Genomic DNA, 15,267 nt, shown 5'->3' on the forward strand with positions numbered 1-15,267 from the left:
TCACCGAGTGGTATATAAATGTCCGGCATATTGGAGTTGATATCGAGTTGACCCCTCAGAGCCCTGGGCCTGGGAAGTGCTGCCCTGCCAGCGGTTCTCATTTGCTTTCCTACAAAGGGTCTTATTAATCTCCCTCTCCTCTGATCTACTGTACCTCCCCACCAAGCACAGCATGCTGTCACTTGTCATCAGGTTCTCTGAGGTTCTCCCTAAAGTATGTTTGTGTGAATCTCACTCAGTTTTGTCTCCATCATCATTTAAAAATCTTATATCCTGCAGGATATAAATGAGTGCGTCGATGACGTGGTCCCCACAGTGACTGTACGTACATACCCCAACAAGAAGCCATGGATTACAGGCAACATCCGTACTGAGCTAAAGGGTAGAGCTGCCGCTTTCAAGGAACGGGAGTAGGACATTACACTGTCTGAGAGCAGTAGGACATTACACTGTCTTAGAGCAGTAGGACAATACACTGAGAGTGGTAGGACAATACACTGTCTGAGAGCAGTATGACAATACACCGTTTGAGAGCAGTAGGAGAGCAGTAGGACAATACACTGTCTGAGAGAAGTAGGACAATACACTGTCTGAGAGCAATAGGACAATACACTGATAGCAGAAGAACACTACCCTGTCTGAGAGTAGTAGGACACTACCCTGTCTGAGAGCAATAGGACAATACACTGATAGCAGAAGGACACTACCCTGTCTGAGAGTAGTAGGACACTACCCTGTCTGAGAGCAATAGGACAATACACTGATAGCAGAAGGACACTACCCTGTCTGAGAGCAGTAGGACAATACACTGTCTGAGAGCAGTAGGACAATACACTGTCTGAGAGCAGTAGGACATCACACCGTTTGAGAGCAGTAGGACCCTACACTGTCTGAGAGCAGTAGGACCCTACACTGTCTGAGAGAAGTAGGACAATACACTGTCTGAGAGCAGTAGGACAATACACTGTCTGAGAGCAGTAGGACATCACACTGTCTGAGAGCAGTAGGACCCTACACTGTCTGAGAGAAGTAGGACAATACACTGTCTGAGAGAAGTAGGACATTACACTGTCTGAGAGCAGTAGGACAATACACAGAGAGCAGTAGAATAATACACCGTCTGAGAGCAGTAGGACATTACATTGAGAGCAGTAGGACCCTACACTGTCTGAGAGCAGTAGGACATTACACTGTCTGAGAGCAGTAGGACATTACACTGTCTAAGAGCAGTAGGACATTACACTGTCTGAGAGCAGTAGGACATTACACTGTCTAAGAGCAGTAGGACATTACACTGTCTAAGAGCAGTAGGACATTACACTGTCTAAGAGCAGTAGGACATTACACTGTCTGAGAGCAGAATGACAATACACTGTCTGAGAGCAGTAGTACTTACACTTGAACCACAGTTGCCTCTTCCCAAGATGCTTCTGTTTATTCAGTTGCACAACGAACATTCCATTCAGAAAACCATTCCGGCACCTTCAATTCTGAACTCTCCCACTCCGGCAAAGCTCCAGTTTCCCTTTTCACCAATCCTGTTTAGTGCCACAGGTGTCTGGAGTTGACTTTGGAAACCCTTGACTGTAAACCATTGACAGCACAGGCAGCGTGGAGAGCCCAGCCTCTCTACAGAGTAGTTGTAGTGAGTGAGGGGACCAGGAACAGCTGGTAGTCAACCAGTCTGCTCTATCGAAGCCTGCAAGAACATTCTTTTCTGAGTTCAACAGGAGAGAGAGGACCCTCTCCATTGCCCCTGGATGTCCCAGTGCAGGGTAGAGCATGCACAGGGAGGGACACTGAGGTACTGTGGAACAGCATTAGCACACGGCTCAGTGTAATGTATTAGGAGGTGGCTGGATATAGTGCTGTTCTTCAAAAGGACACTGCTGTCCAAAACAATTCAGTAAATAGTCAGAGATTAGAGGAGCCAGAGGTAGCATAGTATAGTATATCATACTTAGGGTTTAATGGTCAGAAGAGATAAATATAACAAAACAAAAACATTTGATGATATGTTGTTGTGCAAAATCGTCTGATTCAAGTCAAAATATTAGCTCTGAGTAATTTGATGATTGATGGATGGAGAATACATTTCCTGCAGCATGGTTTATTGATCAACAGAGACACTACAGGAGCAATAAACATGGAACAGTTAAGTGTTAGGGAATATTTTATTACTAAGTACAATACAGAAAATTAGTGGTCAGAAAAGAAAACATGTATTTTGTGCCCTTGTCATCACACCAGGCAGAGAGAGAGAGAGTAACATTAAGAAGAGGATTATCATGACACAATCATTCTAGGCTCAATGAGACACACTCATTGTAATCTTCAGCTGGAGATCGTGAACAGGGTCTTTATGAAGGCTTTAAAGTGCAAAGAGTGTCCCTCTATAGAGATGACAATATGCACGCTCACAATGACTTTCTCAAGTATATAGCTCTATAGCTCCGTGCATCCTGGAATCAAGTTGAATAGAAAAAACAGAGTATAGAACAAACATCAATATTGTATTTTCCATGATAATGTGAATTCAAGCTTATGAGGCCCAGTTGGTGAGAACCCCCCCCCAAAATTGCCTTTAAAAGAAAAATTCACATCCATCTTTGATCTGAATACGTTTTTCCAGTTATGAAAATAATCTAACCCCAAAATTCCCCAAAACTTGACTGTCTGACACCATGTGATGATGAAGACGAGTTAATGTGATGAGACAGAGCAGCATGAGAGTGTCCAATATGCTGTAGTAGAAGAAGTGGTCCAGTATGCTATACCTGTTTCCAGTAGGTCCAGTATGTTGTACCTGTTTCCAGTAGGTGTCCAGTATCCTCTTTCCAGTATGTATGTGTACAGTATGCTGTACCTCTTTCTAGTGTGTCCAGTATGCTGTACATGTTTCCAGTATGTGTCCAGTATGCTGCACCTGTTTCTAGTGTTTCCAGTATGCTGTACCTGTTTCTAGTATGTGTCCAGTATGCTGCACCTGTTTCCAGTATATGTCCAGTACGCTGTACCTGTTTCTAGTGTGTCCAGTACGCTGTACCTGTTTCTAGTATATGTCCAGTATGCTGCACCTGTTTCTAGTGTGTCCAGTACGCTGTACCTGTTTCCAGTATATGTCCAGTATGCTGCACCTGTTTCTAGTGTGTCCAGTATGCTGTACCTGTTTCTAGTATATGTCCAATATGTTGTACCTGTTTCTAGTATATGTCCAGTACGCTGTACCTGTTTCCAGTATATGTCCAGTATGCTGTACCTGTTTCTAGTGTGTCCAGTATGCTGTACCTGTTTCTAGTATATGTCCAATATGCTGTACCTGTTTCTAGTATGTGTCCAGTACGCTGTACCTGTTTCTAGTATGTGTCCAGTTTGCTGTACTGTAGGTCTTATGGAGTTTTACCAGGTCTCTACCCCTCACCCTGTCACTTTCCCTGTGTGGAGAGCCTGTTGAGGCAGGCCTGGCGGAAGGCCGGTCGGTCCCTCATCTCCAGCACACAGTCTCTCACCATCTCCATGAACATGGAGGGCCACAGTTTGTGGAGGGACTCCCTCTTCAGGTTGGTGTCAGATGCCCTCTGGACCTGAGCCTGTATGTACTGCTCCATCACGGCTCCGCACTCCGATGACGACTCCATAGCACCCTCCTGAGGAGATCCAGGGAACAGAGGACTGTTAGCTTTGACACTGATGAGAGGAAGTCTCCATTGATCATCCTATTGGATAGTAATCATGTTACATTGTAAATCAGTGATCCTCCATTATTCTCCAGGAGAGCCGCTGTCTTCAATACTTTTATTGGCTAAATCAGGTGTTTCACGGCTCAAGGAGCAGGATTGAGGATCACAGCTGTAAATGTATGAAACATGCCCTCAATAAAGCTGCTACAGTATGAAGCATCAGGTATACAGTGACAGGTAGTGGTGATGTCTACAGTAGCAGAATGAGCGCAGCCAGTCTATCCTGGTCCCAGATCTCTTTGTGACGGAAGACATCTGGGACCACCAGGCTAGACTGGCTGCTTCCACTCTGCTACTGCAATCATCACCACTGGGACCAGGCTACAGACAGAGTGATAGTCTGAGAGTGCTGACCTCTGGGCTCTCCGCTCCCACACTGCAGCAGTCTCTACTGGGGTAGTTGAACAGGGCTCTGCTCAGGCCCTCTCCCAGCAGCTTGCCGTTGTCACGCAGCTCCTCTGGGCTCAAGCCTGCACGGCGCCCACGCCCCTCCAACAGAAACTGCAGCTGACGCTTCCTAGAGAGAGAGAGAGGCAGGGAAGGAGGGAGCGAAAGAGAGAGAGGAGGGGAGAGGTAGAGAGAGGGAGCAAGAGAGAGAGAGGGAGCAAGAGAGAGGGGGGGGGGTACTGTGTTTTGTTTTGTTTCAGAAAAACTAAATGACCCTCACTAAAGAAGTCCATATCGGTCCGCTAATACAAGACTAGCAAAGGTCCAGTGCACTCTTTTTACACTAAATGTATTTGAGTGTTTACCAGCATTTGTAACTTGAGTCTGATGATTATCTGTACAAAACAGTTAATCCGGTAATACTTGTGGAATATAAAAAATCATGCTTGATATATGATTAACAGTTTCTTGAAATGTATACATGTTCATATTTTTTCATACTAGTCCCCTGTGGGAATCAAACCCACAACCCTAGCATTGTAAGCACCATGCTCTTACCAACTGAGCCACATCATATCATCACAAACCACTTGATGTGTCAATGTACTCAATTACTGTATTGTGCATTGTGTTTCTTCATGGTGATGGAAAGTCTACCTGTAGAAACCTAGATGACCAGCCTATGTACTATACAGTAATGTACATTTACATTAAGTGGTTTGTAATGATAGTAAATTAATACTACACAAAAAGTGGTTGTTTCCCATGTTATTTGATCAAGAAAAATCTTTAATTTGATGAGGATGTTTTGTGCCTTTACGTCTTTACCCATAACTTTTCACCATTTAATGTAAATGTTGAGGACGGTTTTGTTCTTTCTGGATTCCATTAGAATGACATCATAGAGAAAGGGAAAGGGCAACAACTCCAACTATTGAATCCTGCAAGATACTCTTCTTAACTATACTACCTTATTTGCCAAAGCGCAAATGCTGAAAAAAGTTTTTTTTTGCCCACGCTATTAGACGTCTATATCAGTCTGCTAATACTAGTATTGTGTACTTTTGTGAAATTGTTTTTTTCAAATAATAATACATCTGATTTTTCAGGGTGTGCTGCAGCACCCTCAGCACCCCTACTTCCAGCAGCTATGCAAGGGGGACAGGTGAGTTAGACATGTCTGGAGCATCAGGGCATGCAATAACCCTGCCAGGGACAGTGCCATCGTCAAAGAAGGGAATAACAAAGTATCAAAATACACGTTTCGACAAATAGTAATGGCATTCACTCAATGCTCCGCATTAACACATCTGTCAAGACTGGTATCAGATACTATTAGAGTAGTGCCAACATGAATTCCATGGAAGCCAAGTCAAACAACTACTTTACAAACAATGAATTGGGAATGATAAAGTACTTCTACATAAATGTAGTTCATTTGTACAACTTTTTAAATCAGTTCTTTGTCAGTCGTATAGTTTTCAGCAGCAGGATTGGTACAGATGTAACCAGGATGAGAACATTAATAAAGGATGTTAGCTACATCAAACGTCCCTGTCCATCATTATTCATCTCATGAAATTCAGCACTGCACCAACATGTTCCAAACGCTGGTGCCAGAACTCTGGAATAGTCATTGAGACGGAGGCTGCAGGCTAAAATACCTACTGGGATAAGTGTGAGTGCTTGTGTCGGAGACAGAGAGCCTGAACACTGTATGTATAGGTGGGCAGAGGATCAACTGAGTGGTGTGTATCTATCAAACAGCCCCATTCACCATAGCTGAGCATGTACTCTACTGTATAATGATACTGTACTGTAGAGTGGAGGTTGCAAACACCCCAGCCCTGTATAACAGCCCACACCATCAACTTAATTCACTGAGAAGAAGGATGAACCACTCCTACATTGGGTTCAGGAATCTTTTCTGGCCTCCAGTCATTAGTATTGTATCACAGACATGAATGTCAAAACTATCACATGATGGTTCACACAACGGGACAAGCAACGGGACAAGCTGTCCCCCACCCCGGACAAGCTGTCCCCCACCCCAGAATTGCCTATCTTCAGAGGCCTTTTGGCCTTCACCCATGTTCAACGACTTTTGATTATGACTTGGTCCTCAACCGTAATACACCAAAAGCATTATAGCCATCATAGCCTTTGCTCTGGCTACCTTCACAGCAATATCTGCCCTACCCATGACCATATGTGTTCCCTCATGGATTGTCCAAACCTAACTATGACTGTATAATGTATAGCTCGGGGTTATACATGTCTGTACTGGATCTGAAACCATTCACTGATGACTGTAGTGAACTCCCATCTTAATTATTACAGTACTACACTCTCCATCTCTGAGGAGAGGTTTTCCTGGAAGGACCAAACTACAGGGAGTAGTGTGCACTGTGCAGAGGCTGAGAGGGGAAAGTTTAGACATTGTTTTATATGGAAGGTTAAACCTTAATCAAATACACACGCATTACAGCACTTAAAAGGTTAGGGCTGCTGCAGAGTAGGTCAGTGGGCTCAGTTGGGGGGAAAAGGGATGAATTCCATAAGGCAGCTCAAGGTAAAGTATTGTTTGATACTCAGACATTTCTTCCATGCTCCGCTCTAGAAGGCCCAGGGGTGTTGTGGGTAATCGTACAGAGTGAACCTGAAGGGACAGATTAGGGAAGTGAACTAACTGCCATGCTCGTCCATTTCTCACAGCGAACGATAAAAACGGCAGCTGCTAGGGACAGACAAGCCCTGGCCTGTCATCTCAAGGCCTCACACAGACAGAGATATACAGTACATTTACAGTACATTACACATACCTGTGGCACACATACATGCATAAATAAATACAAATTCAAAGACATTCCAAAGCCACAGCCCTTGTAAAACAATATATTAGTCAGATACACATTACACACAAAACGCTCTGGCACTCATTCAACTTTTCAGAACATATTTTGCAGTGTACCAAGTGTATTGTGATTCATAAAGAGGAATTAATTCAAGCCAACAGGGAAGTAGGGAGATTTATGATATGAATAACCTTAGGCTGCATGTTTGATCTCCATGGAGTGGCCATCACATCAATTGTTTTTTCATCTGCCCTGAACCAGTCTATAAAAACTGTCTTTATAATATCAAGTTAATGTTCAACTAGTATTTCTGGAGAGGTCAAAGTTCAAGTTATCAACCATACTATACATGTTAAATATTTATTTGACAAAACTATGCATTATCACGCAATGTCAGCAGGTTAAATCGAATACCATTTCACTGTTGATCTTAAAAGAATGATCAGCTCCCGGCTATTGGTAAAGCGTGGTCCTTTGTAGCTCACTTGGTAGAGCATGGTGCTTGTAACACCTGAGTAGTGGGTTTGATTCTCGGGTACACCCATACGTAAAAATGTATCCACGCATGACTGTAAGTCGTTTTGGATAAAAGCATTGGCCAAATGGCATATATTATTTTCTATATCGGGCGTCAGTGAGTGTGAGTTATTAAAGAGGAACTGGAAGCCAGCAGAATGGCAGTTGGCCTTTTGTTTGCCAATGAACTTTTAACAGTATTCGATCGATCGATCGGTCAGTTGGTCTGTCTGTCTGTCTGCTCGGGGCACTGAGAGAGACACCACTACAGCATGGCATATTTTTCTTTGCTTGGCTGTGTTTCAGTGACCAGGAGTGATATAGTTGAAGAGCAGTTGGCTGGGGAGAGGAATGGGAATGTGAGGAAGATGCCAGGTACCCCACCCTACCCCTGCACTCCCAACCAACTCCCTATGGCTCGTCGATGGCAGGCTTTGTCTATGCATCACACACAGACTCATTAACACACGCACACACACACACACACACACACACACACACACACACACACACACACACACACACACACACACACACACACACACACACACACACACACACACACACACACACACACACACACACACACACACACACACACACACACACACACACACACACTACACAAACTGAGAAACACACTCAGACAGGTTCTCTACGGTACAGTGAACACCTGTAATTAAAGTGTAGCTAATGTTTTTGTTTGGTAACCTGAGTGAGCGCTGTGTGTTAATCAGCACCAGGTACCAGGTGTACCAGGTACCAGACTGTGGCCATGTCCGAATACTCATACTTACATACTACATACTTAAACTGCATACTATGTACTCATTGTTGGATACTACTTAGCACATTCTGTTTAGTAAAAAGTACGCAGTATGCCACGGCAGCAATGCAGTAACGGCTCCTGACTGGCTGAGTAGGTGGGGCGGAGGCGAGTACAGGTGGATTTTTCCAAATTCAACAGACATGCATTGCACTAACAGGCCTGGTCATTTCCAATTTGATTAATTTCTCTAAACTCTGAATATAATATGAATGGAGTTAAAGGCCTATTCAGGCTGGTTACAGTCAGACTATCACATTGGACCTATACTGTAGTCCATAAAGCCCATGTATCCTATTTAAAAAGGACTGAAGACAGAAACGGATCGTTTGGTTAAATTTCAACATATTTAATAGTGAAACTAAAGTGCTGTAACCTATATAAGTTCAACTAAATAGCCATGTACACACACCAAAACTTTTAAAATGTTCAAATGAAAAGACTATTGCACAGAAAACGTGGACTGTCGGGTGCATCGTAATTTCAGAACCGCAGGACAGCAACATAATAAACTAAACCACTGATCATTGGGAACCATCCATAAATGATATAATTAAATGGGTAGCCACGCCTACAAAACTAAAACAATTCAAGTGTCTAAATCAAAAGGCCTGACTAACATGACATCAATACCGCAGCCACATCCTGAGTCCACGGTGCCGACACATTAACAAATCAAAAGATGGTCTAGTATTTAGTTTACAAGCTCTGACGAAGGCCAAGAGAACAATAAACACTTTTCAATGAGAAAACAGAAAGCCCCATAAAAAAATATAATAACCAATTCTTCTGTTTTCAAAGATGTATCCTACGACGCAATACTAATTTTAAGGAGAACAAAAATGAATTATCCTACATTTGAACACCACTGCAGGAGCTTTGCTATTCAGCATCTTCCCAATTAAGTAGCCACGGTTGTTGTTTGGCTACTTGAACAGAACTAGGGTCTATCACCTTCAGCCCACCTCTTCCAATGCATTATGGAAAAGTATTCATGTATTTGTACTACATGAAGAATAAAAAGGAATACGATTGAAGTCGGAAGTTTACATACATACATTTAAACTCAGTTTTTCACCATTCCTGAGATTTAATCCTAGTAAAAATTCCCTTTTTAGGTTAGTTAGGATCACTACTTTATTTTAAGAATGTGAAATGTCAGATTAATAGTAGACAGAATGATTCATTTCAGCTTTTATTTCTTTCATCACATTACCAGTGGGTCAGAAGTTTACATACACGCTATTCGTACTTGGTAGCATTGCCTTTAAATTGTTTAAAAAGCTTCCCACAATAAGTAGGGTGAATTTTGGCCCACTCCTCCTGACAGAGCTGGTGTAACTGAGTCAGGTTTGTAGGCCTCCTTGCTTGCACACGCTTTTCAGTTCTGCCCATAAATGTTCTATGGGATTGAGGTCAGGGCTTGAGATGGCCACTCCAATACCTTGACTTTGTTGGCCTTAAGCCATTTTGCCACAATTTAGGAAGTATGCTTGGGGTCATTGTCCATTTGGAAGACCCCTTTTCAACCTAGCTTTAACTTCCTGACTGATGTGTGAAAGGTAGGCCTTGAAATAAATCCACAGGTACACCTCCATTTGAACAAATTATGTCAATTAGCCTGTAAGAAGCTTCTAAAGTCATGACATTATTTTCTGGAATTTTCCAAGCTGTTTAAAGGCACAGTCAACTTAGTGTATGTAAAGTTCTGACCCACTAGAATTGTGATACAGTGAATTATAAGTGAAATAATCTGTCTGTAAACAATTGTTGGGAAAAATACTTGTGTCATCCACAAAGTAGATGTCCTAACCGACTTACCAAAACTATAGTTTGTTAATAACTTCTTTGGGACAGGGGGCAGTATTTTCACGTACGGATGAAAAGTGTGTCCAAAGTAAACGGCCTGCTACTCAGACCCAGAAGCTAAGATATGCATATTATTTGGATAGAAAACCCTCTGAAGTTTCTAAAACTGTTTGAATCATGTCTGTAAGTATAACAGAACTTATTTGGCAGGCAAAACCCAGAGGACAAACCGTTCAGATATATATTTTTTTAGGTCACTCTCTTTTCAATGGGTTTTCATTGGGAATCCAGATTTCTAATCTACTTTCCTGCAGTTCATATCGCTTCCACTGGATGTCAACAGTCTTTAGAAATTGGTTGAGGTTTTTCCTTTGAGAAATGAAGAAGTAACATTGTTCAGAATGAGGCTCGAGGGAAGTGGCTCGAGGTGGGAAGTGGATGAGGCTCGAGGGAAGTGTACTCTTTGTTAGAGGCGCGTGACCTGAAAGCACGCTCCACATTGTTTTCCTCCGGTATTGAACACAGTATATCCCGTCTTAAATTTGATTGATTATTTACGTTAAAAAATACCTAAAGTTGCATTACAAAAGTAGTTTGAAATGTTTGGACAATGCTTACAGGTAACATTTGAGATATTTTATAGTCACGTTGCACAAGTTGGAACCGGTGTTTTTCTGGATCAAACACGCCAAATAAATGGACATTTTGGATATATATCGATGGAATTAATCGAACAAAAGGAACATTTGTGATGTTTATGGGACATATTGGAGTGCCAACAGAAGACGCTCGTCAAAGGTAAGGCATGATTTTTATATTTTTATTTCTGCGTTTTGTGTCGCGCCTGCAGAGTTGAAATATGCTTTTCTCTCTTTGTTTACTGGGGTGCTATCCTCAGATAATAGCATCGTTTGCTTTCGCCGTAAAGCATTTTTGAAATCTGACACGTTGGCTGGATTGAATGTGTGATTTCATCAAAGTTGAATTTTTATAGTAATTTATTTGAATTTGGCGCTCTGCATTTTCACTGGATGTTGGCCAGGTGGGACGCTACCGTCCCACATATCCCAGAGAGGTTAAAGCTGAAAAGAGCATGACATCCGGACATTTAAAGTTGACTCGATTTTCAAAATGACGGATACTTTTTAAAATAGGAATGTAATACCAAGTATGGGTATTCAGACGGCCTGTGTGTGTCAGTTAGTGCCAGTTACTAGGTGCTGTGGGTAGGGAGCTCACCTGGACTCCTCCAGCAGTACTAGCAGGCGGCAGCGTGGTGTCTCGGTGGCAGCGATATGACCCAGCGTCCCAAACAGACGCTCTGCAGAGATCATGTCATTCATGGTCACCTGATGCACACACACACCGAATATAAATGCATTCACATACCCACAGGGGAAAAGGGTATCAGCTAACACATTGTTCAGAACATTACAGCACAAATATGCTGAATGACAAAACATGTTGGTAGATTTTTTCTGAGTGTTTAGGTGGACCTGACCTCCAGGTTGTTGATCTTGTGCAGGTTGAAGTGGTGCAGGCGGTAGATGAGGAAGGATCTCCACAGGGAAAGGCTGACTACAGGGTTCCCCTCTGGGTGGATGGTCAGCTGGTCCAGACGTCTCACCTGGGCCAGAGCAGCCAGCTGGGGAAGACGGCTGACGTTGGTTTCCAGGAAAATCAGATGCTGTATGGAGGAGACCATAATAAGTCAGGAAACCAGTCAATGAGTGGCCATATCAGAATCCTATTGGCCAATGAGAACCCTCAGTTTAGAACTCCAACAGAGCGCATGTGTTACCATGGTGAGAATATGATTCCTATCACAGTAGCCAATGAGAATACTCTTTATTGAACAGTATGTAATCTGTAGCGAATGTGTTCTCACAGATAGGTTGGGGAACTTGACCCTTATGCGTGGCAGTGTTGGCACGATCGCATCAAAGTGGATGTAGCGGAAGGCTATGACAGTGACGGCTCCTGCAGTCTGGACCCCCCAGCCTCTCTCCAGGGCCTCCAGTGCTCCGAGGCCGAACAGGCGCAGGGTTTCCCCATCCAACTCCGCCAGGTGGCTGTCTGACAGGGAGAGGCTCTGCAGGTTGACACCCCCTGCCTCCAGGAGCCTGGAACACACAGAGCAACAGACAGTCAGCACACACACCTGAGGATGGGGACCTGATTTGTTAAGGAGGGTGCCCAGCCCCCCTTAGTAATTTGAAACATGATGATGGCTCCCCAGGTACATTAAGTAATACCCACCTGGCCAACCCTCCACCCACTTGGCTCAGTCACAAGTTTCCAGGATCATTAAGACAAGGTATCTTAGTTTACATGTGTCTGAAGAAGTGGGCCAATCAGTGGATGGGAGAGAAACAGGAGTGAGCAGGGTAATCAGAATTAAGTGAATGTAACATTTGTCTTTCAATGCTGCCTAATTTCTCTCCATTCTCTGTGACAACAGTTGAAGTGCCCTTCCCTGATAAGGAGTCGTGAGAGTAGAGAATCAGGATGAGTCTCAGGGAGACATGATCTCTCTGTCCCTGTTGGAGCCTCACTAGCTGCCCTGGGTCTCTCTGCCTTCTCTCCCTGCCTCCCAGTCTGCTGACACTCAGGGGACCTGCTGCATACCAGAGGATCATATTGCTCCACGGACCAGCAGTCCACACCAGCCATTAGAGTTCAACCACCAACAACCTAATCAGTCTATTCATATTTCACACCCTTAGAATGTAACATCGCAGAACGTGGAAAAAGAAAACACAAAGGAGGATTAATCCTGACACTATTGGAGCTGTAATCCTATAGGCCAAGTCTTGTTGGGCTGATTGTTACAGAGTCAGGGGAGTGAAACAAGGCTTCTTTAAAAAGCCATCGTTGTTGTCACACACCAAACCTGATCCCCTGGAGGTCACTTCTCTCCCTCTAGAGGACTGAGGACTGACTCCTACCCTCCTCTCATATCTCTGTCTGCTGGCCCCTTTCAGTGCATCTAAGACCTGGCAAGATGCTGTCCAGGTAAGCAGAGACAAAGAACAGAGAGGAATCAAGGAGAGTGATCTGAGAACCTGTGAGAAAGGCTTTGTACTGTGAGCAAGAACAGGAAGAAGAGATGATACAAAGATGGTCAGACAGGTGTGCTGACCCAGAAAGAGAGGGCTGAAGAGAACAGGGATGGTTCTGGTACAAATGAAGGTGTATTGGAACAGAGGAGAGATTAAATATCTGATTGACTTGTGATTATCATGTAATAACCATGACAGGACATTCTAAAGACCACTATCAAGGCTGTGGCTGCAGAGGGGCACAAGGGAGCAGTTTGTTAACAAGCTGCAGGGTTACAGGTTTAGAGTTGACTCCAGCCCTAGGAGAAAGAAAGGTGAATGTGAGCCAGAGAGATTCAGGACACCAGGGTTAAAGGTCACATAGCTACAGTGTTAAGCCGTGTTAAGGCCACCATGACTACTGTCTCTCTATAGGATCTCGTGTGTGTGTGTGTGTGTGTGTGTGTGTGTGTGTGTGTGTGTGTGTGTGTGTGTGTGTGTGTGTGTGTGTGTGTGTGTGTGTGTGTGTGTGTGTGTGTGTGTGTGTGTGTGTGTGTGTGTGTGTGTGTGTGTGTGTGTGTGTGTGTGTGTGTGTGCTAATGTATGCGTGTCTATGCATGCATGCGTGCGTGTTTTTGCGTGCGTGCGTGCGTGCGTGCGTGTGTGTGTGTGAGAGTCAGTGAACTGCCCATGGCTGCCTCAGAGCTCAGTCATTAACGCCTGCTGTAATACTCCATTTCCCCTCAGAGTTTTAACAACCTGGGAGAAAACCCAACCTTAACAAAACGACCCAGGAATTACATTAGCTAATAAACACAACCTCTGAATAATCGTAACATTTAGTACGAGCCGCATCAAAGAATCCAGCAGTGACTGACAGAGTAGCGTCCGACTCAATTTTTTCTAGCAGGCCGTGTTGCTATCTACATACAACCCACAACGCAGTGGGTGTAAAACCCAATATTAATCAAACAGTGTCGCGTTTCAGAGAAGCGCAGCATCTGACACCGAGGGGCAGGCAAGGAATGACGACGGGTGATGTAAGAGCAAGGGGGTACTACTGGCCTCACGCACGCACGCACGCACGCACGCACACACACACACACACACACACACACACACACACACACACACACACACACACACACACACACACACACACACACACACACACACACACACACACACACACACACACACACACACACACACACACACACAGGGAGACCCACGGAGCAGAGCGGACAGGCACCAGTCAGTGAAAGACGGTGCTAATCTTCAGGACAGGTGGCTTTGCCAAAGGTACTAAATCAAAAGCAGTTGGACAGACAGACAGAGACAGATAGAGAGAGATAGATAGACAGAGAAAGTGAGAGAGACAAAGAGAGAGAGAGAGAGAGAGAGAGAGAGAGAGAGAGAGAGAGAGAGAGAGAGAGAGAGAGAGAGAGAGAGAGAGAGAGAGAGAGAGAGAGAGAGAGAGAGAGAAAGGAGACTGGGTAATATGTAGATAGAGAGAAAGGAGACTGGGTAATATGTAGATAGAGTAAAGAAGAGTGATGGTAACTTTTCATCCCTTTCTGGGGAAGTCTGGAAGCATGCCATCAGCCCACTCTGCACTCTGTCATGTATTGTTCCTGGTAATCACTCTTGATAGACTGCCAGGTGCCTCCAAATCCCCTCCTGAAACTCTTTGTGCCCTCATAGCCTCTTGGAGGAAGAGGAGACACAAAGATGATCAAACTGAGGAAAGTCTCACTGTGGAAAACATTTCCTGATGTGTTCAGCAGCTCTGAACAAAAATGCAATTATCTGGACCTAATCCAGCAGGAGCTTCAAAACTATGTCTGTCATTTCAGAGCAGCTATAACCCATCAATTTGACATGTATTAAATGAGCCTACATGTGTCTCCAATTGTCTAGCTACAGTATGATAGCACCACATAAGAAACATGGTTATTTAGCTTATCATGATGTGAGAAGAACCTTTCAACATTTTCTAAACTGAATGAAAAATAAAATTGTTCAAGCAATTTCTCTATTAGCATGGTAGCAGATCTGTACAGTGTCTGCAACAAAGCAATATAGACACAGAT

At 43.8% G+C, this 15,267-nt stretch overlaps 1 protein-coding gene across 3 annotated transcripts in view; it reads right to left on the bottom strand.

Moving 5' to 3' along the window:
• Nucleotides 1-2,155: 2,155 nt before the first annotated feature.
• The window catches only part of LOC124033599 (leucine-rich repeat-containing protein 49-like), a 60,535-nt gene continuing 47,423 nt past the window's right edge, over nucleotides 2,156-15,267 (bottom strand). For 2 of the 3 annotated variants that reach the window (XM_046345684.1, XM_046345683.1), the window contains 5 exons: nucleotides 12,022-12,256; nucleotides 11,635-11,820; nucleotides 11,373-11,482; nucleotides 4,095-4,257; nucleotides 2,156-3,647 (listed from right to left, as the gene is read on the bottom strand). In XM_046345684.1, coding sequence (XP_046201640.1) covers nucleotides 3,426-3,647; nucleotides 4,095-4,257; nucleotides 11,373-11,482; nucleotides 11,635-11,820; nucleotides 12,022-12,256 — 916 coding nt within the window. In that variant the 3' untranslated portion in view covers nucleotides 2,156-3,425. The other variant, XM_046345685.1, reaches the window with a different exon arrangement.

Source organism: Oncorhynchus gorbuscha, linkage group LG04 (assembly GCF_021184085.1).
Source record: "Oncorhynchus gorbuscha isolate QuinsamMale2020 ecotype Even-year linkage group LG04, OgorEven_v1.0, whole genome shotgun sequence".
Classification (NCBI taxonomy): domain Eukaryota; kingdom Metazoa; phylum Chordata; class Actinopteri; order Salmoniformes; family Salmonidae; genus Oncorhynchus; species Oncorhynchus gorbuscha.